The sequence below is a fragment of the Coloeus monedula genome (assembly GCF_965178545.1).
Source record: "Coloeus monedula genome assembly, chromosome: 2".
Lineage (NCBI taxonomy): Eukaryota > Metazoa > Chordata > Aves > Passeriformes > Corvidae > Coloeus > Coloeus monedula.
The window spans coordinates 107,797,086-107,824,733 of NC_138782.1; the positions used below are offsets into that span (position 1 = coordinate 107,797,086).

General features: G+C 36.4%; 1 protein-coding gene across 2 annotated transcripts in view; it reads right to left on the bottom strand.

Annotated features, from left to right (window-relative positions):
• The window catches only part of NBAS (NBAS subunit of NRZ tethering complex), a 165,708-nt gene that overhangs the window by 111,254 nt on the left and 26,806 nt on the right, over nt 1–27,648 (bottom strand). For both annotated transcript variants that reach the window (XM_082301743.1, XM_082301742.1), the window contains exons 17-29: nt 26,806–26,957; nt 25,905–26,039; nt 25,554–25,632; nt 24,738–24,842; nt 24,322–24,458; nt 9,681–9,764; nt 9,057–9,210; nt 7,523–7,708; nt 6,385–6,558; nt 5,290–5,423; nt 4,467–4,529; nt 3,705–3,827; nt 2,163–2,265 (exon numbers count right to left, since the gene is read on the bottom strand). In XM_082301743.1, coding sequence (XP_082157869.1) covers nt 2,163–2,265; nt 3,705–3,827; nt 4,467–4,529; nt 5,290–5,423; nt 6,385–6,558; nt 7,523–7,708; nt 9,057–9,210; nt 9,681–9,764; nt 24,322–24,458; nt 24,738–24,842; nt 25,554–25,632; nt 25,905–26,039; nt 26,806–26,957 — 1,629 coding nt within the window. The remainder of the gene's footprint in view (nt 1–2,162; nt 2,266–3,704; nt 3,828–4,466; nt 4,530–5,289; nt 5,424–6,384; nt 6,559–7,522; nt 7,709–9,056; nt 9,211–9,680; nt 9,765–24,321; nt 24,459–24,737; nt 24,843–25,553; nt 25,633–25,904; nt 26,040–26,805; nt 26,958–27,648) is intronic.

Here is a 27,648-nt window from a genome sequence, read left to right on the forward strand (position 1 = left end):
AATGCAAACTAATATAATGCTGTATTCTGCCAGAAAACACCTAGCTTATTTACAGGTAAAAGTTTTACCCACTTTAAGACACTCAAAATAATCTCAATTCCTTACAAAAATAATTTGCTTTTTTCTTAAGCATAATCATTATTGTCCTAATGAAAAGAAACAGAAATTTGATCATTTCAGAAAATATCACAGCTGCAACAATATGGCCTTTATTGAATGTTTTAAAGTTCATAGCAAATTCAAGAGGATCAGTGAATCATAGAAGAGCCCTATTAAAAAAAAATAATTGCCCTAGGGCATATCACCGTGTCCCGCAGCCATAGGGAGGAGGAGAGAAGATCCAGCAGGCAGGAATTGTGCAGAAAGATTGATTTTTTAAATTATTTTACAAACTCTTCTATAGACTTTTTTCGTCATGGTCTAACTGGACAAAGGATCAGCCACCCCTTGGGGTGATTGGCTAAAATCCTAAACATCCATCGTCAAAATATTTTTCTACTGTACTATAAACAAGACTTTTCATGGCTGCAGGTGTTTGGTTGTTTACATAACTTTGCTACCTCTTCTGTGAGAGAGAAAAGTCTCTCATAGGCTTAGAAAATAGCAAGAAAATCCTTGCTAGCAGCATTTTGTATCCACAGAGCCCAGGTTGGGAGGGACTTCTAAAGATGATCTGGTCCAACCTTTCATGGGAAAGAGGGCATAGATGAGATTATTTAGCACTCTATCCAATCATAGTTTAATTTCAGTATACTTTTTTTCTAGGAAGAACCTCTCCAAACCACCTCATGCTCTGGAAAGGAAAACAGTTCTGTGCTTCTTAAAGAACATCACACAATTGGATCATCTTCCATTTCACAACATACCAACCCTCAAGGAAGAGCGAGAGATGCAAAGTATCACAGCTGACCCTTCTTCCTCAAAGATCCCACATGGAACATTTACCTCTCTCAAAACTTAAGAAGTCCTCCTTCAAGAGGACAGAATTCCCCTTGCATGAAAGAAGAACAAACTAAGCATCATGCTCAAAAATACCAAAACCTCAGATGGGATTGCAAATCCTTACTGCCTCACCAATTTATCAATTTTGAAGTTACTGAAGTATAATTGCATATGACAGCACCACATTTCAAAGCATTTTCAGTACTCCAACATAATTTTTTCCAAAACCCTTAGTTGTGTTTCTTTTTCAATTATATGGTTCAGAGTTTAAAAAAATAGTGTTAATAGAAAACTTACATTAAGATCAGAGCAAAGCAAATGCCTTATTTACAGAGTGCTCTAGTATTACAATTTTTTAACATGCAGGTAAAAAAAATTTCAAGTACACCAAGTTGTAGCCTACCACAAAACCACGACTATTAAACATGCTGCAATTTTTCTAGCTGCACTACAGGGAAAGAATGATTTTTCTCACATATAAGTTGAATAGCATTGGTTTTTTTCTTTTTTTTTCTACTTTGTTTTTAAAACTTCTCCTAAGAGCTAATCAGATGGATAACCATAAGCAATTAAATCTGTAAACTGCAGTAAAACCTGCTTTTATATAGATATAAACACTAATTATAGTGGACACAGTACTGCATCTGTAATAAAATGCAGTACATTGAAGTGAAAATGTAAATAACATGTCACAGCAAATTCTACATCTGTCTAACAGCTGTCCTTTGCAAATACTAATGACATGGGTTTGGGCTTTATGCACATGCAAGGGTTTTTACCTTAGATTAGATTTCTCATCTCACATAATTTTACTTCAATTGCAAGCATCAGAAAGTCCATAATCCTATAATGATCTTGGATAATAATATCAAGCCAGAACTCCATGTTTAAGAAATGCTTGAGTGAAGACAATGGTTTATTTTCATTAGTTCATAGTGTTTGTTGCTAAACACATTTGTACATGGAATTACAGGCTACAGAACAAAGTTGACTCAATTTCTAAAAAGTTGAATTTTAATAAAAGATATACAGGATATTTATTAGAAGGGCTTTAGATAAAATGAACACCAGAATTTTTCCTTAAATAAAATACTGCAAAAAGCCAGTAGACAACCAAATAACAACACCTGGAAAATGTATTTACGCTTGTGAGCAACAATATGAAATAAGAATCTATAGCTTACTTGGGACATAAGTCAGTAAGAAGATAGAAAACTCACCTCATAGCAAGTATCTGAATGTAAGCATCTATACACTTTCTGCTGCATGTCCAACATATCCTGGAGTAATTGCTTCCACTGTGTCTCACCAACTGACGGTTGCCTACAAATATTTTTTAAAATTAAATATTCTCTTCCCCAACAAATTTAAAGAAAAGCAGTAGATTTCCATCACCAAAAATACGAGTTTTCTCAAATGCTACTTCAGTATTTAATTAGACTTTTAACCAGGAGTGATTCAAAGACAGATGGCTTTTAATATTAATTAATATTAAAACAGCATCCGTGGGATAAAATGGTTTGACAACAATGCAGTGCCCAAAGTGCTTTTTCTGTTTTCTGTGGGACAAGGCAGGGATTTAAGCAATCTTTCTCAAGAGCCCCAGCTAGGTTTTGATAATTTTCCATAACACATCAGAAAGTTTGAAGTGCTATCCTCCTGATGATCCAGGAACTGCAGGGCAAAACCAAGTCTCCAACAGCTACTGAGGATCATTAAAGTGCTGTTCATTGTAGGCAATCTCAAAGGACTAATCAATTGCATGCAATCACAGGAGAATAGAGTTCCAACTTTGTTTCTTAAAATTGAGTAGTATTCAGATTCTTGACCCTCTGAATCCATGGATCTCTGTTTATGCACAAAGCCTCAACTTCTTGTGCCCTATCAAAACTTTTACTAGTAAAAACACTGAAGGTTTTTTGACATTATCTTGAGCCTTTCAGATTAGAAAAAGACCTTTTTAAATTACAGGAGCTAGTTCCAGCTAATAGTGATTTTCTCATGTGGCATTAGCTTTTATTTTGGCAAAACAGAAGTGGAAAAACCAACATTTTTCTTACAGAGGCATTGTCTTGATCTTTCTAAAGAGAGGTTTCTAGAAGTCTTAAAAAGCTTTCAGACTACTAAAAATCTAAATACCACTCTACCATAATGGATAAACTGCTGTGCATATTTGCTGTAAATAAGAAAGAAAGTCACCCGCAGTTATGGCTGGTTTTCCCAGGATTCAAAATTTTTATCTGCTTATGCCAAGAGCCATTTAATAATTCATGTACAGTTGAAAGATGAGTTAAATGAAGTAGTTCTTAACTAGAAAAACTGAGAAATAATACTGGGAATATAAGTGGTAGAATCAATACCTAAAATCAGTAAGTTACCCTATTACAAGGGTTCCAAGAAAACACACCAAAAAAACCAAAGCATTATTTTACAAATCCTACACTCTCAATAAAATTAAATATGTCTTAAAGGACTTTATTTACAATATGTTATCTTTCACAATTCATCATCCTGCAATATTTTGCAGCCAGTATGCCTTTTAAGCTTGTTTACTTGAACACAAACATACTAAAGCAGAGATTTTTGACTGTGGAGAATGCAGCCAAAACACTAATCATGTTAATCACATGTTTAACCAATCTCTGTATGTACACTGTCTTCAGGGTGAACACCCCAGCTCCCTGCTGCCACAAAGCAGGCAGGCATGCTCTGTTACCCCACCGCACTTCCCCTCTTATCCCGGTGCCTCGTGGAATACTAACTTGCGACCTGTGTGCCTTGTCAGCCGGACCATCAGCTTCCGTGCCTCCTCTGCACTGTCCTTCGTGTCTCTCACGAAGGAGACCGGCTTCTGCAGGCCATGCTTCTCCAACAGCTCCGACACACTGCAAACAGAGTCAGCGCTCTTGAATCCTGCACAACTGTACAACTACTGCTGTACTCTCAAACAATGTACTGCAAATGCAAACAGTCTCCATAAAATCTCTAACAGTGTAGCTTAACCAGAGTAACATTACCTACATTTTAAAAACTATATATATATACTATATATATATATACTAAATAATACCATAGGGTAAACACATAGCATCACAGTTTTAGTCTTTGATCACTCAAAGCATTAGAGAGTATCAAGATCAAAACAAACTCCTCAGGTTAACCCTCCTTCCCCCTGCCAAAAAAAAGCCCACTGAAAATAAAAACAAGCAAAACAAAAAATCCCCAACCAAACAAATAAAAAAATTCCCCAACAAAACCCCACACACAAAAAAACCCAAACAAAACAAAAAAACCAAAACACAACCCCCCCAAACTTTTATTCCAAGAACAGTATCTCTACAGTTCTATACTATTCAAATAGATAAAATCATTCAAAATTTCTATGTTCTGAATACAAAAAACATACAGATAATCTTGTTGACAGCATTAAAAAATATATATATTCTTGCTGGTTTCTTATAAAAATGTTCTTGGCTATGCTTAGTGATTTCTCTAAGAATATTTATTTCAGCAAAATGCAATACCTAAGAATTTGTTCCAGTTCATCTACTTCATCATGAAGAGTGTTAGTTTTATCTGTTTCAGGCCTGCAATGATATCACACAATTAAATACATACATAAACACATATTTCTTATAATTTCCTCTTGTAACTCACATTATATACACATGAAGATAAGTAGTTTGAAACATTCCTTGATTAAAATAAATGTTTACTTGTAAATATTAAAACTATTGGGCTTCTTGCTGTAAAGACAGTTAAAATTTAGAGGGTCCCTCAATTTTTTAAGAGCAGAGGTTTTCCTTCTTCCTTAGACTTTTCTCAGGCTCTCTCCTTCCTTCATGTAAAAGATACTGGAAAAATAGTTTACACCTCACAGATCACAGAGTATCTATCACCTCTTCATGCTTTCACTTTCTTGAGCATTACTTGTCCTTCAATAGGTTTTCCATCTTCCCTCTCTCACAGGGACATATTGCTGCTTTTAAGTTAACTGCAAGACGCCACTATTGCAAGAAAACCAGTAAGACAGCACTAACACTTGGTCTCAATTCATCAGACTATGAAAGTCTAAGAAACAATACAGAAGCCTTGGTCTAGGCTGCTACTTTAATTCATGTTCTGCTGCATTAACTGGTAGAGTATGTACTTCTGATGTACATACAGCAGAAGAATATAGATACACACATTACAATCATGGCAGCTCAGAGGTGAACAGAGTATTCCAGTAACTTGGTCTGCCCTTTAGTGACTTAACAACCCTTTTTAAAGCTTTAATTCACAACTATACTTAGTATTTCTAAAATATTTGTAAATAACCAAATAATTTACAAATAAAATGTTTACCCATATCCTCTTTGTGGAAGGCATTCCAAAATATCATAACAAAGAGAGAGCTGGTCATCTCGCTCACAGCTATAAATACACTCCAACGCCGTGATCATAAGCTGGTCCTGATCAGGGATAATTTGTTGCTGACACTAACAAGAAAAGAAAGAACACTGGTTTTTATTCCCTGTTTCTAATTCAACAGTAAATTTTCTTTTGAACATAAAAAGATAGGTACTCCAAGAAAATAAATTTTCTTCAGGTGCAATTAGAATGTTTCTTGATAACAACGTGGTGAAGTCATAACCTGAATCTTATCTTGGCTAGTTTTCTGCAGTGCAGACACTTGAAAGAACAGTGGTATGCCACTATACCCTTTTTGAATTTGAGAAGTGGAGAGGGTGCAGAGGAAGGCAACTGCTGCAAACATTTGTCAGATTTATTTAATATGTACAACAGTACCAACATACATTGAAGAGCTGTGGTTGTGCTTCACTGGTTGATTTCTGTCCATACACTCAGAACATTCAATAGCATGCAGAAATGTGCCTGTGTGCTCTGGAATAATTATTTAAGCCATAGAAGCAGCATAAAACACTCACATGGAAAGCAACTTCAACCCTTACTCAGTGAACTCTCACCTCAATCCTAATGGCCCCCACTTTATTCTTTACATTTGCTGAGTAAGGTGGGAGAGGGGGGGAGTAACTTGAAATCTACTCCTAGTAAAATTCCTCAGGGAAAAAAATATTAGTGAGATCATTAAACTCTTTCATATCCACTTTTTATAAAGCAAATATGCCAGGAATTTACTTTAAACAGGTCACCAGAAAATCACTTCAAAGAAGAATCCGTAATTTTTATTCTACTACGATAGAATCATTATTACATTAGTTTGACAATCTCATCAAGGAGAGTTTAGCTGCATTATGATTTATGCTACAAAACTTTTTAACTGTTGTTTTCTAAAACATAACAAATTCCGGGTCTAAGAAAAAGGGAAAGATCAGAAAGATGGTCTGATTTAGAAAAACAAACTCTATTTCTGAATTAACCTCTTCGGGACAAGAATTTCCAAAGAAACCAGTAGAATCAACAGGGCTCTTTACTTACAGCAGGTTTTGAATTCTGAAATATCTTCAGAGGTAGAGTCAAGTCTTCCTTTGCTAGTGTTACTAAATATTCTTTAAAAAGGGTATTTGCAAGACCAGGGGACTGATTTTCACAGCGGTGGAGAAAAGGGATCATCCACTGGTAAACATTCTTCACATATTTTTCATCTGAGGACTGGAAAGCACAAAGAGTTACAGAGAGGAGATATAAGAACTAGTTCAGCTTCATTGTCCAAAATAAGCAGGAAAAGCAAAAAACCAAATAGAACCTTTTTTGATCAATATAACTGAAACAGTTATCTTCAGCTATCACAAACAGATCACTACATCATGAAGCCCTGAAACAATCTTTCTGCTACCCAATGGCTTGAGGAAACTGAGCAGAACAGGAGTAAAGCCCATTGGTGAGGAAAGCCTCCCTTCCTCCTGCAGTTTCAGAATGAGTGAAAGACCATGCAAGCATCTCTGAGTAGCATTACTTTCAGTAATTCAGCAAGAATGTAAAACAGAAAACCAAGTGCTGAGTGGCTATATAAATAAAAAAAAAAATTCTGAGTATTTTCCTAGTTTCCTCTGGTGCTTATGTGTTCTTCAACTGAATTTCAGAACCCTATTCCATCTCTAGCTATTTTTCAGCCCTTCCAAGACGTCTTTTTCTATCCTGAAATGCCATGGGTAAGTTCAATACAGAGACAAAAACACACATACAGTGCAAAGGCAAATATTAAAGTTTCTTGACAATATTTAAAGACACCAGAAAACATCCATGGAAAACATTCATTGCTGTGGTATCTGCAGCATCATTAAGAGCTACAATGAAGATCCCTTAAAAAAGGTCAACAAAAAGGGAGTTCACAGCTTTCAAAAGAAGATTTAGTAGCACTGAGTCCTCAGCCAGGGACAAAGTGGGTCTTTGAGAAAACTGAGCCAATTTAGCTTTTTTTAGAAACAAATAAACATAGAAATAAACCCTACCACAACAACAACAACAAAAAAGCAGCAGTGAAAACGTAGAATTTTTACTGAATTAAAGACAGAGGTTCATCAGAAAAATGACCGTGTCTTTATATACACAGGATCCAGAGTAACCTGAGTTACTGGATTACAAGGTGTACTTATTATTTATTCAAAATACTTACATTCTTCATCAACAGTCTCAGCTTGTCAATGTCTTTCATCTCTAAAAGTTCCTTCAAAGTCAAAGTTCGATCACCATCAGTCTCATAAACCACAGTCTCAAGAGTGACCAGATTGTCACAAAGCACCTGCAGACCAGGAATGTTCCTCTCCATGCCAAGACGAACAAGGGACAGAGCACAGTCAACCTGAAAAATAATTACAAAAACACTGCTGTACAACTGTTTGCCAAAAGCCAACTTCAATCTATGTCCTGTCTGTGCATCTATTTTATTTCCCTGTTGCTGAATAGGCAATTTTAAGTTCCTAGAAGCTTTTGTGGACTGTATATTCCTAGATGGATTGTCCTTCTCAGCTTTATGAAGACCACATAAAATGCTTAATCTTAGGGGATGGTATCATTATATGCTTTTTACCAAGATGCATCCTATTGATGCACGTAAATTAGAGTATTATTCCCTCTGGAGATCACACACAGCTCCTCTTAGTATATGGAATATGAAGGATTGCTTTAAACTAAGACAGTCAGGTAACTGACATGCAACGTGACTTTTCTAGCTGAACATGACTTAGTAATTTTAATTGTTGCATTTTATGTCACAAAAAACAATAACAGGCTTCTTCCCTAGTGACTGAAACTACCTTTATATGAAAGGTTCTGTTTCTATTTCAAAGAACACAATACTGGCTGTAAATATTCAGCAAGGCAGACATAAGTCTTGGAGAGCAGAATGCTAATTTATACATTATATACTTTAACTGATCCTTGGAAGTTGCTTTTATTTCTATACCTACTGACAGGCTGTTATGATCACAGTCAACTATGATTAAAAAGAGCCCTGAAGGACTGCAAGCTGGCAGAAGAACTCACCCATCAGAACTAACCTACGGTAGTGATACTTCCAGTCATCCTCCTTTTCATGCACCTAAATTTGCCTGAGAAGCAACAGAATACTGGAGCACACGAGTGATGAGCTCTGTTTTTGTGTGCAATGCTTATCTTTACCTCACAGAGTTTCAAACACTTTTAACATATGAAGAAAATCAAGCAAAAATAAGCTGCATGTAGTCCCACAGACACACAGTAAAACTGCCACGAAGAAATCATGACAGTACCATGTATTGACATGACAGCGACACGTGACCAACACTTATCAATATACATGACACAGCAGCATGTGACAGAATAAAGCATGTTTCCCAACATGCTGTGCACAACTTTCCCTCCCTTAGTTACAAAGATGCAATGGTAAACACTTTTCATGGATTACAAAAGAGCTACTGTCTGCTATGCTAAAACAAATGAAACAGAATCTACTGGCTTCCTATTCATTTCTGTGGATTAATTATTTGGCTGAGTAAACTTCAGAGCAAGCGTAAGTACACTGCAAATGAAAAAAAACCAAGTACTTCAAAAGCCATAATGAAATTGAAACACTGTGAGGGAGAAGTGTCTATTAATATGCATTAAGACTGTTAAGGATTCTGTTGAAGAATGCTGCTCAGCCATCATCATTTCCTCCCTGCTATTCTTACCTGCATTGCATACTCTTCAATTTCCTGTGCTCTGCTCAAATACCAATCAGTGACGAGATCTACTGAAAGGTCAGTAGTCCTGTACTTCAGTAACTCAGGTTGCATTTCGTACAGAAACTGGCCTTCATCTTGCAAAGTTGGTTCAATAACCATCCTTTAAAAAAAAAAAAAAAGTGTACGTTTAAATATATATTTGCTCACCTACTTTTTTTTTTTAACATCAATCTTTTTCCTAAAACTTCTGGAAAAAATGATACAATCAACCTATCATTACACAGTAAATTGATGAGACTCAAATGCCAGTCACAGTGAGCGCTAGTTTTTGTCAGCAAAGGAACTACTAAGAGATTTTGAACAGGAGATAGATCATGAAAGAAATAATTCTCTCGACTGAACTAGTAAGAGCTTTCAAACATGTGATAGATCATGAAAGAAAATGCTCTCTACTTGAAGATCCGGGTTTGCACAACCTCTGTTTTCCATTTGTTCAGTCAGTCTCACTGAGAAAGCTGAAAACACAAGTTAGTGCACACAAAAACAGTAAGTAAGTCTTACTGGGTCAATTCCCACATTTTAAGAATTAGTAAATAAATTCTTTTTATTTTTGCTTTTATATATACTTACCTGCATTCTGGTTTTTCACACCAGTCTTCTTCACGATGTTTTTGCTCATTCCAAGGAAGAATTTTCAATGTCCCCTTCTTGTAGCTGGTATGACAGAAAAGAGAAGCCTGATGTAATTTTATGTCTTTTTAATTTGTTATGGCATCCAATTAATGGAATACAAAGCATACAAAAATATTTCCGTGAATTCATGATAAGCATGTCAGTCAATTACAGTATCAATTATTTAAGATTTATTAGTTCTTAGTGCAGCTTTACAAGTGTGGTTTTGCCTGTATGTTATCCATACAAATATAATACATATTCTACCTATACTATTAAAGATCCAATAAAAAAGATTAATAAATTTCTTTTCTTACTGACCATGCTTTAAAAAAAGGAAAAAACCCACTACATGCTTTCAGAATTTTTACCATTTCACACTAAGTATTCTGACTTCATATACTGTCACAGAAGACTGAAATGAGTAAAAACCTATGATCTTCACAGCTTGAAAAAAAAAGACAAAACAAACTGTTCAAATCTTAGCACAAATCCTCATACTGAAACAACACATGCCCTGCTGTGCTGATCTTCTCAATTAAGTTTAATGTGGGTTTCTGACTACAAACCTCTACAGTGAAACATCCTCTAATTACTGAGGTTGAAAAAAAAATCCCTGTTTAATTTAAGATGCAGATTAAGAATATAATGGATTATTATTGGAATGATTAGTTATGGCTTGGTGTAGAAGGCTAGCTGTTTAGGCAGCATAAAACACTAGAAAACCGTGTCAAGCTATGCAGAACATAAACTAATGGGGAAGAGAAGAACTTTATAGGTTCTGGCACTTGTAGAAATACAAATCAAACCATGTACAAACTAGAGACATTAGAGTTGCAGCATACCAGAAAAATAAGCTATTTTAAATTTAATTCATCTTCTCCTGACCCTGAAAATAAACAGCAATGGTAACCCTACACAGACAATCCCTATTTATAAACTAACAACTGACACAATCTTCTCATCCCTTGAAGAGCAGCACTGTAACTCAGTAGTTTAAAAATAAACACAACTCCAACCAACAAATCAATTTCACAATATAGTAAGAGTCAAAAAAATAAGCTAAAAATCAGTAACTACATCTCATTTAGCAACAGCAACTCACTGAACAAAGCAAGGCATGCTCATGAACTGCCCTGCCCCATACACATATACATCTCACCCAGAGGACTGGTCACTCTTTTTTCCCTTCTCTGTGCATTAGCAAATAACACCTCATGCTTTATCATTGTAATTCCAAACCTCCAAATTATACATGCTGTAGTAATCCAACAATAAAAAGGTAGAGGCAGATTTGCAGGTTATAGAAGTCAAACAAATGGAGGGCTGAGGATGGAAAACTGTTAATTCCTGTGTCAGAGCGATAGCAACACCTACTTTCAAATCCTGTTCACCTGAACAAAACACTCTATGGCTCTCTTTATAATTACACACCATACAGCAACATCATTAAAAATCATGAAGAAAACTCCAAACTAATATTTGTGGTATAAACACCAGGAATAAAGCCACTTTCTTATTTTTGAAAGATTCATCATCAGCCCATACATTTTGAGGATTAGGCGTGCTGTAGTTGTTTAAATCTTAAATAATATAATTTAGCAATAATTTAATGTTTAAAACTGACTTCATAAACTAAATTAATATAGCCACATTTCAAATGTCATACATGAGAACGTTATTACGGAAGGCCCAGTTTTTAGTGAAAAGGTTCTCTTTAGCAGCTGAAATGTCAAACACCAGAAAAGCCAAAGTGTAATGCTGCCTTCCAAATTATAAAATCAAGACAGTACAAGTAGGACTTTATATTTCAACTGATAATGCTCTCCTTTCCTGTGTTCTATTTAACAGAAAAGAAAGTAGAACAAACTTTGTCTAAGACAATTTCATCTCTTAGCAAATTTTTCCCATTCTTCTCCCAGTAGGCTTAAGAAGATATTTCAAGGCGGGATTGATCGGTTGGTTGTTTTGTTTGGGGGAGCAGGGGGTGTGAAGGTTGGAAAAAGACTGGGGGTAAAATTAAAGAAAAGTGGGAAGTTATAGACAGAGCTGTAACAGCATGGAAATTATAGGGGAAAATGCAGTTGCTCCTCCCTGCATGGAATGAGGTCAGTGATTTCTCCCCACACAATACATGCTAAGGGGGACTAAATGAAGGGTGGAGCAGAGTAGAGACACCATGGTCAGGCTCTGCTAAAATCCTTGCAGAGAAGGGAACTCAGCAGCCCTTTTTAGCTGGTAAGTCACAGAGCAGCTAAAATCCAAAGGCGATAAAGGAAGATGCCTTGCCACTGAATCATCAACCAATGGCAAAAACACCCTCCTTGGACTGGTGCATACTCCCATCCCAATGTTACATTGGATACTATACCAATGTTCCCTGCCTCCAAGGTACCTCCAACCCTCACTCAATAGGTATGAAAGAAATACTTTTATACTATTTCTTCACTTAAATGTAGAAAAAGTATAAAGTTAAGAATAGGGAAAAGTCAGGGAAGACTCCATGGTAACTTCCGGGATCAGCTGACGGGCTGAACCTGTCCTCTCCCACACAGGGATGTCCATTGGGTAAGAACCATGTTCCATGCACACTGAATGAGTATCTCGAGCTAACTTTGGTTAGGGGGTAGAGCTTGTTATATTATATAGTATATATTGCTTTGAATACATTTTTGCAGTCAGACACTATCACCAGCAATCCTTGAACCTTAACCTGTCACAATTTTATTAATAAAGAGTGTTATACCATAAACTGTTAGTGTGAGCCCTTCAAGGGGGCTGGCAGTCACTGGCAGCAGGGAACACACTTGAATAAAGGTGTGGAGACCCAGGAGCAGTCTCTGTTTGGCCTAGAACTGCCCTCTGACCCAGCACCACTCTGTGAAGAGTCCCCATGATGGGACACTGCTCTGGCACAAGGGTCTCAGACTAATCAAACGCAAAAGGTTTGAGGAAACCTGTTTTCATATGACAGGGGGCTTGTTTGGTTTTTGGTTGGTTGGTTGAGTTCGGAGGTTTTTTTGCTGGTGTTAATTCTTTTGGGAGGAGTTAGGTGCGTTTTTTTTTAATATTAACGCATATTCTTAATGGGGAAAAAAAAGGAGCTTTTATACAGCAAAGGACAGACAAGGGTTTCATTTCATAATCTGTTTCAAATGTCTGCAGAACTGTAGCAGAACTACTATGAGAGAATAACATTAAGAGAAGGTTTTCAGGTAACAACTCCAATTTCATATTACAGATAGCTTTTTCCTCCAACATTAGCTCACATACTAATGTCTTAACTATTATTCTGTCACCAAAATTTGTAATGCACTTTGTTAAAATTATTTGATGTAGTCAAGTCCTACAGGCCCATACTGTGAGATTATTTCTTTATTAGTAAAACAGTAAAATAACAATTGCTTTTTTATAAATTACAGTGGCAAGAAGATACTCAGTTGTTGCAAGGGCCAACTGGCAGAGGAAACTAAAAGCAGCTTGAGGGCCTAAGCAGTTTCAGAAGCTTAAGAATCACAAAGCAAAGAACTTGCACCAGATCCTGCTATTCCCTTAGTCTCATTCCTTCCCACAGCTCCACTAAGAACAGCCCAAAGAGTACCAGGGAACTGAATAAACCAAGGTCAGACCCTCTCAGTCAGTTTCTCTCACTCATCTCTTGGCTGAGTCTCCATCCATGGAAGGTATTTCCATGGAGAAGACATGGAGATGTGGCACTTGAGGACATGGTTCAGAGGTGAACTTGGCAGTTTGAAGTTGGACTTTATCTTAAGGGTCTTTTCCGACATAAACTATTCTGTTATTCTAGTAAAGAGAACAAAAACTGTGCCCCTACCCCTCTCTTTCAAAATCTGGCTTTTGCAAGAGTCTCTGATGCATTTACCTGACAGTGGAGCAATAGGGGAGACACATGATAAGTAAATGATTACAGCAAGACCTGTTAAGAAAATTGCAGCACGTCACTTATTTTATTTCCTCTGAAAGCAAATTCTTGTTCCCAGTAGTCACCAGGACTTTTCATCATTCTCTTAAGTAAGAGCTTCCCACCTGAATGTATCTTCCTATATAATCTCAGAAGCCCAGAAGAAACTTTGGGGAAATTGTCTTTGTTTTGGGCGTTTGGCTGCTGTGGTTGTTACTGAGAAAAAGAAGTCATGCAAAATAGTAAGGAAAGAGGTACATACATTTAATGGATATTTAAACTTCAGCATTCTCCTCTTTAGACTAACAAATTATTAAGTAAGAAAATTACTACAAATAAACAAATACAGACATCTGGAATGCAAATTTAAAACCACCCTTGCAAGAATGAGATCTGAATGACAAGGAACCAAGACATTTCAAAACGCACATAAATGATCCTAATGCTACTGTCCCTCAGTATGAGATAGGAAGAGAAACAAAAAAAGAAAAAAAGAAGTTAAAGAAAAATCTACTGGCCCAAGCCCATACTGCCAAATACCACATTGAACACATTCTTCATAATTTTGCTGCCACATCCAGCATACTTGCCATAGATGTGGTGAAGTTACATCCAGGACATACAGTTCCAATTAAGAAGTAATTTCTTTACAGATTCAGTAGCACAAAAGGTTTACAATTAAAAGTTGGCAAAAATTGCATTCTCTTAACTGACCTATGTATCAGTACAAATTACATGTTTCTAACCTCCAGTTATTCTTAACATAGTTGAGTTACTTTACTGACTCTGATCAACAATTATTAGAGACTAAAGAGCTTAATTTTTATGCAAGCAAGCATTACCCACCCCAGCCAAAAGTCAACAGGTATTAGCAAGTGTTTCTTTCTGCAGACATGCAATCACCTATCCAGCCCATATCCCTCTCTTCAGAAAATAATCTGCACTTCCTTCTTCCCATCTAAAAGGTGATACCTTTTTTCCTATCCCTATAACACAAACGCCACTTGGTTTGCCCCCGAATTCCAACTGCTTCAAGTATTTTTTTGAAGATACACTTTAAAATAGAATCCTTTCCAAACAGCAGAAGTCATGAATTACGTACAGACTGCATTAAAAATAATTTCTCTAGCACCTCATATTTATAGTGTCAACTGAAGCTGAAAGTTTACTGCTTAAAAAAAGTAATGTTTAAGAAAGATCTCACTCAATTCAAGTTCCCAGGCTTTGCTCTCTGCGAAAGTTGCTTTCCTTCCCCCTTTCCTTGCAACTCCAAAATCCATCAAGTGATGACGCAGTGTGCAACTCTGCCACTCCCTGCCTGTTTTCTCAACAGGGTACAATAAAAAAAAGCGTAGAAGCACAGAGTCAAGCTATATGAATGACTAGAGGCAAGAAGTGTATGACATCCATTTTCCAAATACCAAAGCAGATTGAAAGAATCCTAGAAGAAAGCACCAATATGCCAAGTCTGGTACCAAGTTGTTCATGTTATCATTTCACTTAAACAGGAAATGATATTTCACTGTTCTTACTTCCTACAACAGTGTAAGTACTGATGAGACTAGGCCTCGTTTACAATAAACAGCAGATACTGTTTTACACAATTCGTCGCTGTTAACTACCTGCTGCATGGCATAGAAGATAAACCACCATGTACTTCGATTCAAAACCAAAATGAATTCCTGGAATAAAGTCTCGTGCAAGTTTACTACATCTAGAAAATATCTAGTTGAGAATATTTGAGCCATATATTATTGATGTATGTTATTTCTCACTTGAGAAACTTCAAGTAAATGTTCCAAGTGCGCTTGCCTGTAGCTGTTTTCCTCTCCTGAAAACTACTGTTGGCCATTTGCCTTCTGGCCAAATCTGCCAAGACGAATCTTATGTTTCAGCACAAGGCTTTGCAGAAGTGAAACCCACAGTTGTCCAGACATCTCAATTCCAGAAGTGCTAAAAGCATACTTCAAAAGTTTTTCATAAAAGCTTATTAACAGACCTGACTACAAAATACTAAAGAAAAAAAGATTTTTTATTTCATGGGAAAGAATCATCATGCAGTGCAATCTTGACTGCAAAATGTCTATCTTTTTTCCCTTCTCACAGCAGAAAAAGTTAGAGTTAAAATATTTTAAGTCAGGTGTATGGATAAGCCACGGAAAATACTTTTTAAAGTACTTTCTGCTCTGGCTCCATTTGCCATTTTAAAAGTATTCAGGCTCACCACTGGAATAAGTTGAGAGAGGAATTTTAGATTTTTAAATTCTCATCAAGAATCAAGCAGCACTCAGAAACCATCCCCTCTAAAAGCTTAAAGAAAACACCACTAAAAAAGATTCAGCTGCAAGATTTTTCATCCTAGCAGAAATCAGCATTTATGTTAAGTCAGTCTTAACAGGTAAGTTTCTTGGTGAGCCCAGAACACATACATACACAAAAAAACCCTAGCAGAACCCACAGCACTCAAGAGCTGACTCCTAACTCCATTCACTTTCTCAACAATGCTAATAAAATACATCATTCCCTCTTGCCCGCTAATGACTTTATCCAACTATCCTTACTATCTCTCCTCATTATGAAGAGTTAATAAAAACTCTGTATTTGAAATTAAATATAAGAACTGGAATAAATCAGTCTTGATAGAAGCAAAGGATGAGACATCCCTGTAACTAAGCCCTTTATAAAGGCAAAGATTAGAACGCTGAATTTATTCCAACATTTACCATGAGGCTTGTTCTTAACTGATACTTATGGTGCACATACTATTTTTTCCCCATCAGATTTCTAATGTTGGTAATTTCCGTGACTCATGCAGAAACAGAGGGCAACAAAACTCTGGAAAAGTTGTTAAAATGGAAGCAAGTCAGTTGAGAAAGTCTTCAGGTGTCAAAATACCATTTCAGTCTGAAAATTCAAAAGCATGCACACAGATGAGACAAAGAGATACAGACATGAACATATACCTGTAAAGAGGCAGAGCTCCCATTTTTCTGCCATACTTTTGTTTACAACACCTGTACAGCAAATCCGGCCGAACGGGGGCACATCAGAACCTCCACACATGCCCTGCACACATAGCAGGGCTGAACTGGTGAATTCAGCATGCACAGGCAGCCTGTTGTTTATGCAGTGTACACCGTGCTACTGCATCCAGAGTTCACTCTCCTTGCGCTACACAACTTGGCAGGTTTGTTCTTTGTAACTGAACTCCCACAGAGGTCAGAGACACGTGGAGGTTACGTCTGCATTCCTATGCACTCGGAATTCCAGACACGGCGACAGATCACTGCAGTCACTAAGGCAGGTGGCTTTCTTTCCCAACTAAAAGAAACTATCAGATGTGCTATACTGTAACTGTACACAAATATTAGCACGGCTTTGGGGTATTTCTTATTTTTTCCTGAGCCACTGCTTCTCCCCTACCCTTTACCCTTCTCTTTTCTTTTCAAGAGTAGAATAAATATGATTGGAATCCAGTAAACTGACTGATTATGGAGGTATTCAACTCTGTTTCTTCAAAAAGAGATGACTTTTCCTGTATTGCTCTTTTCACTCCATTGTTTATGTTGGTTTGCCAATTCTTTCCATTCTTTTCTTTGACAAGAGGTCCATGCTATTGTAGTTTCTGTATCCTACCAAATGCATTTATTCAAACCTGCAGAGTATTTTGATTATTTTTCTCTCCAAGGACAAGCTTTCAAAAGAGCAAGGTCTAACTCAGTTTTAAGGTCAGGTTCCAATTCTCTACATTACCAATAGCAACCGTGTGGCTTTGCTTTTATTTTTTCCTTTTAAGCATTTCGTTCAACAGGCCTGTCTCCAGGACCCCTCAAGTTGAAATTTCAGAGTATTTTTTCTTTAAATCTTTACCCTTGTAAACTCATCCACATTTGCTTAATTTGCAAAATGCAAATTACCCCAATACATTTATGAAACCATATCTTTTTGGTGAAAGACACTGATGTTTTTAGAAGTCGGTTTGCGGAACTTTGGAAGTAGATTAATCTTTGATTGTCCTTTTTAATCATGTATCATGTCTGAAAAATAATGTTAGAAACACTAATTCCTCATTTGAAAGCTTGTGTGTTACATAAACAAAATAACTAAAAGATTCTCTTTTAATTTAATTTAAAAATTCATTTGACCAAAGTCTGTATCTTCTCACAATGGCAATGGAGAAATCAATGCCACTTTCTGTTGCTCTGCAATTCTTACATCTCTGAAGCAGTTTTGTTATGTCACAATTATTCCATAGCTGAGGATGATATGTAAGAAATGCATCCCAGATATACGGTCTCAAACAGCTGTGATATGTATTGCATAGTTCATATTGCATGAAAACATTCTTTTCTTTCATTATAGTATCTGAATAGTGAGTAAGTAAATGCAACTACAGAACTGATTACATGTATTTTTAGGTTTCCAATTGTTCAATGTACTACATGACACAAAAGTGGTGGGCAGAGAGAGAAGTGCTTCATTTTCCAAGAATATCCATAGGATGTGACAAATTTATCAAGACTGAAGTACAGCTGCTTCCTAAAACGGAGTGCCAAAAACATCATGCATTTTGGGAAAACTGATCTGCGAAAACCAGTGGAAAAGGTATCCCACTGCTTTAGGGTGCCCCAGTTAACTAACCTTCAGAATCCCTGCTGTGCACACTGCAACGACAGATCTTTTGAAGCAGGAGGAGAAAGTTGTAACTGATTTCATATAAACAAATCAAGCTATGTTTTAATGATGTGGTTAACCTTAATAATTTTTGGGGAGAGGGAAACTTTCTTCCCTCCTAAACAACCTAGAACGAATAATCTAAACGTAATAAAAGTCAGCTAACACTACACAAGCACGGTTCAGAAGCTCACTGAGGGTTTTTTTTCTTCATGTATACAACTAAAATTGTGAGGCAATAGCCTATTTTGATTTTGTGAAAGGTATTTTAAAGACAAAGCTGAACTCCAAGTAAGATCAAAGCCTTCTGCCACCAAATAGTGAAATACTACTTCAGAACTGTACATTTATAAAGCATAATTAATGTTCCTGGAAGAAATTTTATTCTAAACTCTGTAAAAGAACAACAAATGGATGAGACAGTGGAGCAGTACACTTCATTAGAAGATTGGGCAAGGCAAGCCAAACTTCAGTTCAGGACTATGCGGGCAAAAGACACACATGGTAGATGAAGTCGGGGTAAGTCAAGCATTAACTAGTCAGAAATACAAAGGAAATCCTGTCAACGTTCTGTGGATAAACAGCACAGCCACAGTTCAGCTCACATGCTATAGGAAGTTATGTGAAGGCTGCTACTGGCCTGTCTGAAACCTTCTCCATGCCAAACACACTCAGCTCTCTCAGCTGAATGACAGCTCAGCTCCAGCACGGCAGGCTCTGTTAAACCTCCCTCCTTCCTCCCGACAGTTCATGTTCTCCACAGCTCCCTCAAGGCTTCAAGTTCTCATTCTCATCTTCTCATGACCAACATCTATGGTACTTTTGCCAGCTCACTGTCTGCAGCAGCCTTCTGGCTACAATAAGCTGTTCCTGTTATCACAAAATCCCACATAAGCAGTTTGCAGATGACTCTTTCTTCCTCCAAACCACTGCTTTATTTTTGACATGGACAAGAACTTTTCCTGCTCCTACTAGAAGTCAATTCAGACAAGAACATGACTGTCATCATCTGATGGATGACAAGTTTATCCTTCCCTCAAAAATTAATTTTTCTACTTCATAGAAGAAGGTTAGATCTGCCTTTTTTTTTTTTTACTACCAAATACATCCTTGAAATAATATTAACTACATTGCTCCCTCTACCACTGAACTCTTTTTTTTCTTCCTGTTAGTGCAAAGAAAAAAGACATGCACATACAATTTAGGCCCTTATAATTTTCACTGTAGCACTATACAAATGAATGCAAGCAAATTCAAAAAAAGAACTGACCATGTGATTAATTCTTTTAACATGAACACCTCTGAATTATACTACAAACAAAAGCAGTTCAGCTTCACAAGAAAAAAAAGTAATATGAAAAAGAGGGGGCTATATATTAGACAGTTCTGCAGACGTTCAGTCATCAAACCTATTTACATGCACATTATTAGGAATGGAAGAGATGAAGCTCTAAGAGCTTTACTGAGACTGCAGTGCCACAGGCAGTAACTAAAAACCTAGTTGAGGAGAAGACATCATTATGAAAAGGAAAAGCTAACTGCTTTTGAAATTTTAGTAGTACTTACTCATTCATAGATGCAAGTCAACTACATGGAAATTATCAGGTTTTAAAGCCTTCACTAAGTTTTTAGGAGATACTTCCATTCCCATCCTAGTTCATCAGGCAAATGGAGTTCATCCACAACCCTCCAGTAAGAATTCACTTTATGTCACAACTGAACACCAGTATTTGAGAAAGTTAAGAAGCAAAAAAACAGCAACATATAAAAAGTTGCTATCTTAGGGGGAAGATTTTTCCTACAGCATAATGTGCAATATAGCAGACTTATGGCTGCTGAGGGAACCATACATTTGAAGTTCCAGACTTCTGTGAGTTGAAAATGCGAGCAGTAACGTTACAATACAGCAGTTAAGCCTAGAATAAAGGGTAAGAAACTGAAAAGGAAAAATACTCTGGTTATGTATTTGTAACAGTGGTAAAACATTATTTTCCTAGATCACATCTAAAAACCTGAGGGCAACAGTCTTAACTATAGATTAAGAACACTAGCTATAGCTATTAAAACAGAGATTAAAAAGAGCTATCATCTCATCTCCTTTGAATACCTAAACTTTTACCACCTTCATTCTAGTTGTCGCAACAGATGTAGTCTGTGCATCTGATGGATCTTTGAGAAGGAGCATGAACCCAAGAAGAGACAGCAGAGACATAGGAGCTATCATTATAAAAGAAGCTGAGAAATAATATGAAAAGAAGTAGGAAAACATTACAATCCCAATTCTGCAAAAAACCATTACTTAGTAATGTCAATCTATCACAATACCAATTTGAAGCCAAGAGGCATTTACAGCTACCAATGTTTTAGTATTTCAGATTCCTCCTCAACTCAGGGAGCTGTTGAGCTCACTTAAATCAGTCTTTTGCAAGAGTCTGATGAACACATAAATTTCCTGCTTAGACAGAAAACTCCTATATTTCCTAATAACCTGTCACAGAAGGAAAAAAAAAGTCTTCTACTTTTTTTCTCCATTAATTATGCCAGTTCTTCCTTGACCGACAAGACCTCAAGTTTTTGTGACACTGGCCTTTAAATGCCATCATAATGTAAATGACAGGTGCAAGTAAGAGAAAAACACCTGCTTTTATGCCTACAGAATGCACTAACCATAGGAGCCTTTCTTTCAGTAGGTACTGAGAATTTACTATTTGCAGCTGAACTGGAGGATGCAGGTGAAAGAAAATGGCAGTTATAACACAACCTTTACAAAAACATTTCTTACAGGTTAGGAAATTCTTCATATACGAAGAATTTATGCACTGTATGCATACATGCACTTGTACGTGCATTCATGTTGGTGGGGGTGCACAGCAAGCAACTGTTTCAGCGCTCTTACCCTGGCTGTAGAAGGAGGTGCCTATTTACCCACCTCACCTGCTCCATGCACAAACAAGGCAGCACCTGCTATACAACCTCATGTTTTTCCTCTGCCAGATTCCCCTAGAGACAGACGAACTAAGTGAGCATAGAGCAATGTAGTGAATTCCTATAGGGATGAGTGTCACCCCACAGAGCTGCAGCTGGGAATCAACCCCCTTACTGTTTGAAGTGTGCAATGTACACAGCCACAATATGGTAAATTCAAACAGGACTTCAACCTACACACACAAAGCCATACAGGAAGACGTAGAAGACACCTCCACCGTAATAGTTTCTGATCAGCAGGGGGTCTGAGCTGCAGAAGACTGAGCAACAAAGGCATCAACAAGGCATGAACAAGGTGTTCATTAAGCAAGGCCACTGGAAAAGCCTGCACTCTTAAATGGGCAATGCCATCAGCTGAGCTGTGTCAGTGGTCTCATCACATGCACCACAGCAACCAAATACTCTATTGATATCTCCTGGTACAAACATTGTGACCAAGAATTTTCAGAAAAAACAAGGATCTAAAAGAAATTATGAGAGAGCAGCCTGTTTTGCAACTAAAGTAAAAAAAAAAAAAAAACCAAAAAAAAAACCAACCACCTTCTAACCCTCTACAGGATACACCCTATTTCGTAACTGCAACAGCGTGAAATTTCAAAAGGAAAACCAGTCAAAATCAGATTCCTGATTCAGAATCTATTTGCCTAAAGTCAAAGTTCATCAACACAAATTGATTCATTCTCACTGCCTGTCCTGAGACCCCTGCAATTACAGGCTACATAAGCTAAAGGCACTGTGTGGTAATGCTGCAACATTTCTTCTACCAATTAAAATATTGGGGTTTGTATCTTTGTAATGCTTTTCTTTTGTTCAGAAGTGTATTAATTACAGTCAGTGCTTACAACTTTTTAGTGTTCTGTGGGAATGAATAAATTGTATCATAACCTTGTTCAATCAGTTAATTTACAGCAAATTATGCCTACATACTGTCCTCTAATAAGAAGACTAAATAGCACTCATTTAAACTACATTTCATAACAATGACAACATATCTACAGAATGTCAGTAATTTTATCCATACTAATAAACTCTTTAAAAAACGAATGCTAGAGCTAAAAGGAAAATAAACTCACAAAAAATGACAAAGAACTTCAATTCTCTTTGATTCATGTGAAACAAGAACTCCCAGAAGCTGAAGCTATTTGAACTGGGGGGGAAGAGGAGACCAATCCCCCCATTTCATAAAAAACATTCGTAAAATAGGAAGAAAATTCTACCTTGTACAACTTACATCTATATAATTAGTATATTATTCTCATTAATAGACACTGTCATCAGTACATATTTAATTTAATTGCATTAATAAAATATTGGTTTAGGGAGTATATGTAGCAATATTATGTGAGCAATCAGTTTTGTAACAGAGAAAGTTTTAGAAAAAGGTCATATCAAATATACAGTATATTTTTATGTTTTTGTAAGTACATGGGATTCATGTATATAGGGTTTTTGTAGCTGTCCAAAGACAGAAACTTCAAAAGACACACACACAGTAGTGTCTATTATGCAGTCTGAGGGAAAAAAGCGTGAACCTCACATACCTGACTGTAGCACTGGAAAGTTCTGCTATGAGAATAAAGTTTCAAAATATATACTATAACTTTACAGTAGCAGACAAAACTAAGTTCTTACCCCATAACTCACATCTTTACTACTAGATCACTAGCGAAATGTTTTATTTTAGCTGTCATTTTCCCTCTTGGCACATAAGTCAGTTTTGTAAACAAACCAAACAACAAAATAAAAAAAATGAAAAAAAAAAAACCAACAAAACAAAACCAAGAACAAATAACCCTTCAGAAAGATGAGGAGCCTCTTTATTACCAACAACAGATCATAGCCACATTTAAGATGACCATTCTTTCTTATGTCCCACATTATAAACCTTATCAAAAGAGAAAGATTGGAATACATTTTACCAATTTTATAAATACTGCAATGATTTCTCTTCATGGTCCTAACTGTTACCTTAAAGAAAAGGATAAAACAAGTGTTTTCACACTTAATCACTAGATGTGTCCCTAATACTACCAACAGTCAAAAAGGGAAGCATGAAATAAAGACTGTTCTTTCTCTTCAGAGAGGACAAAACTGTAAGTATTATAAGTTAGGAAAAGTGTCAGGGGAATAACTTAATGAATTGAAAACCTCTATTCTAAATTGAAAATTGCCCAAATGAGACTGGCAAAACCTTGAAGTGAAAAGCTTAACTATAATGATGGAAGACTACAAAAATAAAATTCTATTAGCTCCAAAAACTTTCCCTCTGAAGTAAGGCTTCAAAGTCCTATTACAAAATATTAAAAAATGAAATCTGTCTGTCTCTTTACGAGCACTGAACAATATGCCTCAAAACTAATTTCACAACTGAAGTGTCTGAAAGAAATACTCCAGAAGCAAAAAATTCTTCTAATTAATATACAGAACATAATTATGATGTTGAAGGAAGACTATCTTACAAAAATTTAGTTGATATTTACAGCAAACTAACTTTTTATGCTGAAATGAAACAGCAGGGAAGTCTGTATTAAGCTTTTCCTAATTCTACCTTACCAAGTCAAGCAAGCATCAGTATCAAAAAGATTAATGATTCTGAAGTTATTGACAGCTTAAGTGTTAAATTACTTCACAAAACAAGTCCAGAAAAATGTATTAGCTTCCAGGGACCTAAACACTTGTAGTAGTCATTTCCTAACACTGCATGTTACCACAAACCAATTAAAGACTTGTATTACACACGTGAATCTGGGCAGTTTCAGGTCAGAAAAGTCCATGTTCCCTCTTAGATATGCAAAGAGCCTCTAAATTCCCTGCTTTCCTGTTAATGACCAAAAAGATTCCACAAATGTCACAAAATAAAGCAGAAAATGATGACTGGTCAAGTCAAGTCCCATACAGACAAAGCTGCTCTCGATTCCAGACAATAACTAACAGCAGACTGCCATACATGGAAACTAATTTATGGATTAATCAAAAAATCATCTCTCTTTGAGTTAGTATCTATTGATGCATCCTTACCAAGCTTCAGGTAACAGCAAAGCATACTCATGTGGTGAAGTAGTCTCTGGAAAATTGGACAGAATTGCCTGTCTGTGTGGAAGTAAAGCTGATCCATGGAAAGTGAACAATATTTCCAGGGCTCTGACATTGCTTTCCTAAAGAACAGAACAGTAAGTTCTTAAGAGCTTAAGACTGATTTAGAGTAAAAATGAGCAAGAAAGCTTCGGTCATACAACAAAGAGTTCATTTTAAATTTTCTTTAGCAACAAAGAAGGTCAGGGTCACAGCATTTATTCATTTAAAATCAAACAAAGACACACCCTCTTAAATTTCCACTGAGATTCAACCAAGTTCAAAGGGAGGTGGAAAAAGCACTTAAGTGCAAACAGCAATACCAAAACACCACTGCATTCTAGCAACATAAATATTAATACCCGAGCATAAGTTCTTGCTGAAAGTACAATATTCTGATTTCTGAACTTCTTAAAGAATTCTCCATCATAATGCTGCTCAGCTGCATGAGGCCCTCCAAGGATTTCCTTGGAAAAAAAAAAAAGAAGAGAGACTGCTTTTTATGCAAGATTTACAAAAGCATCAAAAAGTCTACACATCGTTTTATCCTAGGATGAGTAAGTATGAGATATATGCTCAAAAGTATGCTGGATTTTTTGTTTCAGTATGAAAAAAACAGATGCACTTTTGGTTGATAAGCTAAGACAATTTTCTGCCTTATTTTAGTTAATGTTTAAACATCATTAGTTACAGAGATGTGGTAAAAGCCATAATAGGAGTGTGTGCATTGCCAGCTGCAAATTTAAAACCTAAAAACTTAGTAAAATACAGTTTGGCGTTCCAAAAACTTTCACTTTGGTAAGCTCATGGAAGAAAAAGATTTGTTTGAGAACCTGCATAGAACTTGCCAATTCGACTGACAGGGAAATCACAGTAATCCGGCCTGAACTCTACATCCCACATCATTACATAACTCAATTTGCTGCAGGCACAGGATGTTCAAAGCAGGCTTTTGCCCAACTGCACCTCTCAAGACTAGAAGCTAGCCTTTTGAAACAGTGAAGCAGGAAAAACATAGCCACTTGAACAGAAGACATCTTACTTTTCTCCAGTGACAGACTGTAGCCATTCAAGAAGACTATAAACCTTAATACCACAATAAATAAGAAAGAAAGATATGATGATGTGATGCCAAAGTTGCAGGAATACCTGTGGTGTGAGAACTCAGAAGAACTCACCTCATAGGTCTCAAGGCGATCAAGGTAAGTTAACAGCTTCAGCCTGCTACGGCAGAGCTCCTTCTGCTCCAGTGTCAGCCTGTGTTCAGAACAGGAATATTCATGTTTGCCATTAATATTTTATGGCACATGCATATGAAGACAAAGGTTACACATTTTAATGACTCTGTGCACTGGGATATATCAAGAAATTAAGTAAACCGAGAACTTTAACACAATATAATGCCAACTAAAATTTAAACCACTTTTCTATTAGGAATAATAGATATGAGAGTAATTATGTTCTTGCAACTGTGTAGCTAATTATAAATCTATAATTCTGAATAAAACATGGCCTAACATTTCATTTACTTTGAAAAGTTTACTGATAATAGCAGTTCTTGATGCTTCTTGGCCTCTTTTTCCTTTCTAGTATCCATTTCTTCATCTGGTGACAAAAAGTCTTCATAGGGAATTTCAGTGTCCACCTCTCCCGGTAAGATGAATCTGGAAGACAAAAGGAACAGTCTAAGCAATGAAGATAAAAAACAAAGGTGAACTAATTTTTGAAGAGACATCTTAAAACAGCTTTTCATCTATGTTTTGACAAAAATTCTACACATTTATAGAAAAATACTGAGTTTTTGTGTTGTAAACAAGCAGGGCCTCATCCCAAGCCAACAAGAGACATCAATTCTTATTTCCACTCCCTCCCTAAAACAAACCAAAACCAAACTTGATAACAGTTTCTAAATTCCACAGCTAGAAGCAGGATAGGCAGCAGCTCTACAGCACACAATGGTAACAGATGACTGCACAAAGAAAGAACAGCCTCCTTCTACCACCAGGAACTGAACACTGAGGAAAATTGTCTCTACTGAGTCTTGCTTCTGCTTGATCAATATAATTAAGACATATAACAAAACACATTTATAGGGTTAGTTACAGCTTCCAGAAACAGCAAGAGAACAGATTCTCATAGTAAAATAGTAAATAATAAATTTCCTCTGATAAAGAAATTACAGGGCATATATTTACAATGAACACTGTATTTTATATACATACAGAAGTAAAATGTATAAGGACTTTGTGGACATCTAGAGAATAATCTGAGTCAAAGCATGACCTTTCTTTATGTCCTGCAAAAGTTTCTTAATATTTTCATTACTGGTTGGTAAGAAAAAAATTTTACCAAATTACTAGCAAATACTTTATACACCATTTTTAAAAAGAAAACAAACAAACAAACAAAAAAAAAATACTATTCCCAAACCTGCCACCATCTTCTCCTTTTCCTATGGCCACAAGAGCCTCCAAGTCTGTGCCTTTCAAGCCATACTGAAGCAGCTTCTTAGCAGCATCTGCATTTTCTGGAACTCTTTCCAAGCACTCATGAAGAACCCATGCACGTTTCTTGATTTTGCTCTGTCCAAGAACAAGAGCACAGACACAATGTTACATGGTCCAACCCAAAGCAATGGAACCAGAGATAATGTTAAAGTCTCCTCATGTACTTCTTCCACTTAAGAAAATGTCGAGTTCTTCTGATGACTGACAATACAAAGCAACAAAACAGACGAGAATGCCATAAACACAATTCCCTCAGAGTATATGTGGCAGAAAAGGGCACAGAAATACCAAATGATTTAGCAGAACTTCTACAACAACTGAAACAGAAGTTATTATTTGTACTTTCTAATTAATATCGCTAAATAAAATATGACGGTTTAGGGGTAAAACACAGTTTTTATAAACCAAGTGTATGTATTCCACAATAGCACTAGAGTCATTTTCAATACCATCTTCTTCATGTCAGTAGGATTCTGAGACAGAAAAGCCACCAGAATCACAAAATACATTTGCCTTATCTGCTGATCTTTGGTTGACATTACAGATCACATACAGAATGGCTAAATTCTGACATTCAATCAGTATCTGACTTGAAAAAAAAACCAGATTATATTTTGCTTGATCTCTTTAGCCTATACCAACATACCTACACTACTACACATACACTAAAATACCTATATACCTATACTACTAATACTATACCATACCTACTATACTAATACTAAACTAGATACTACTATACAATACTAATACTATACTAATACTT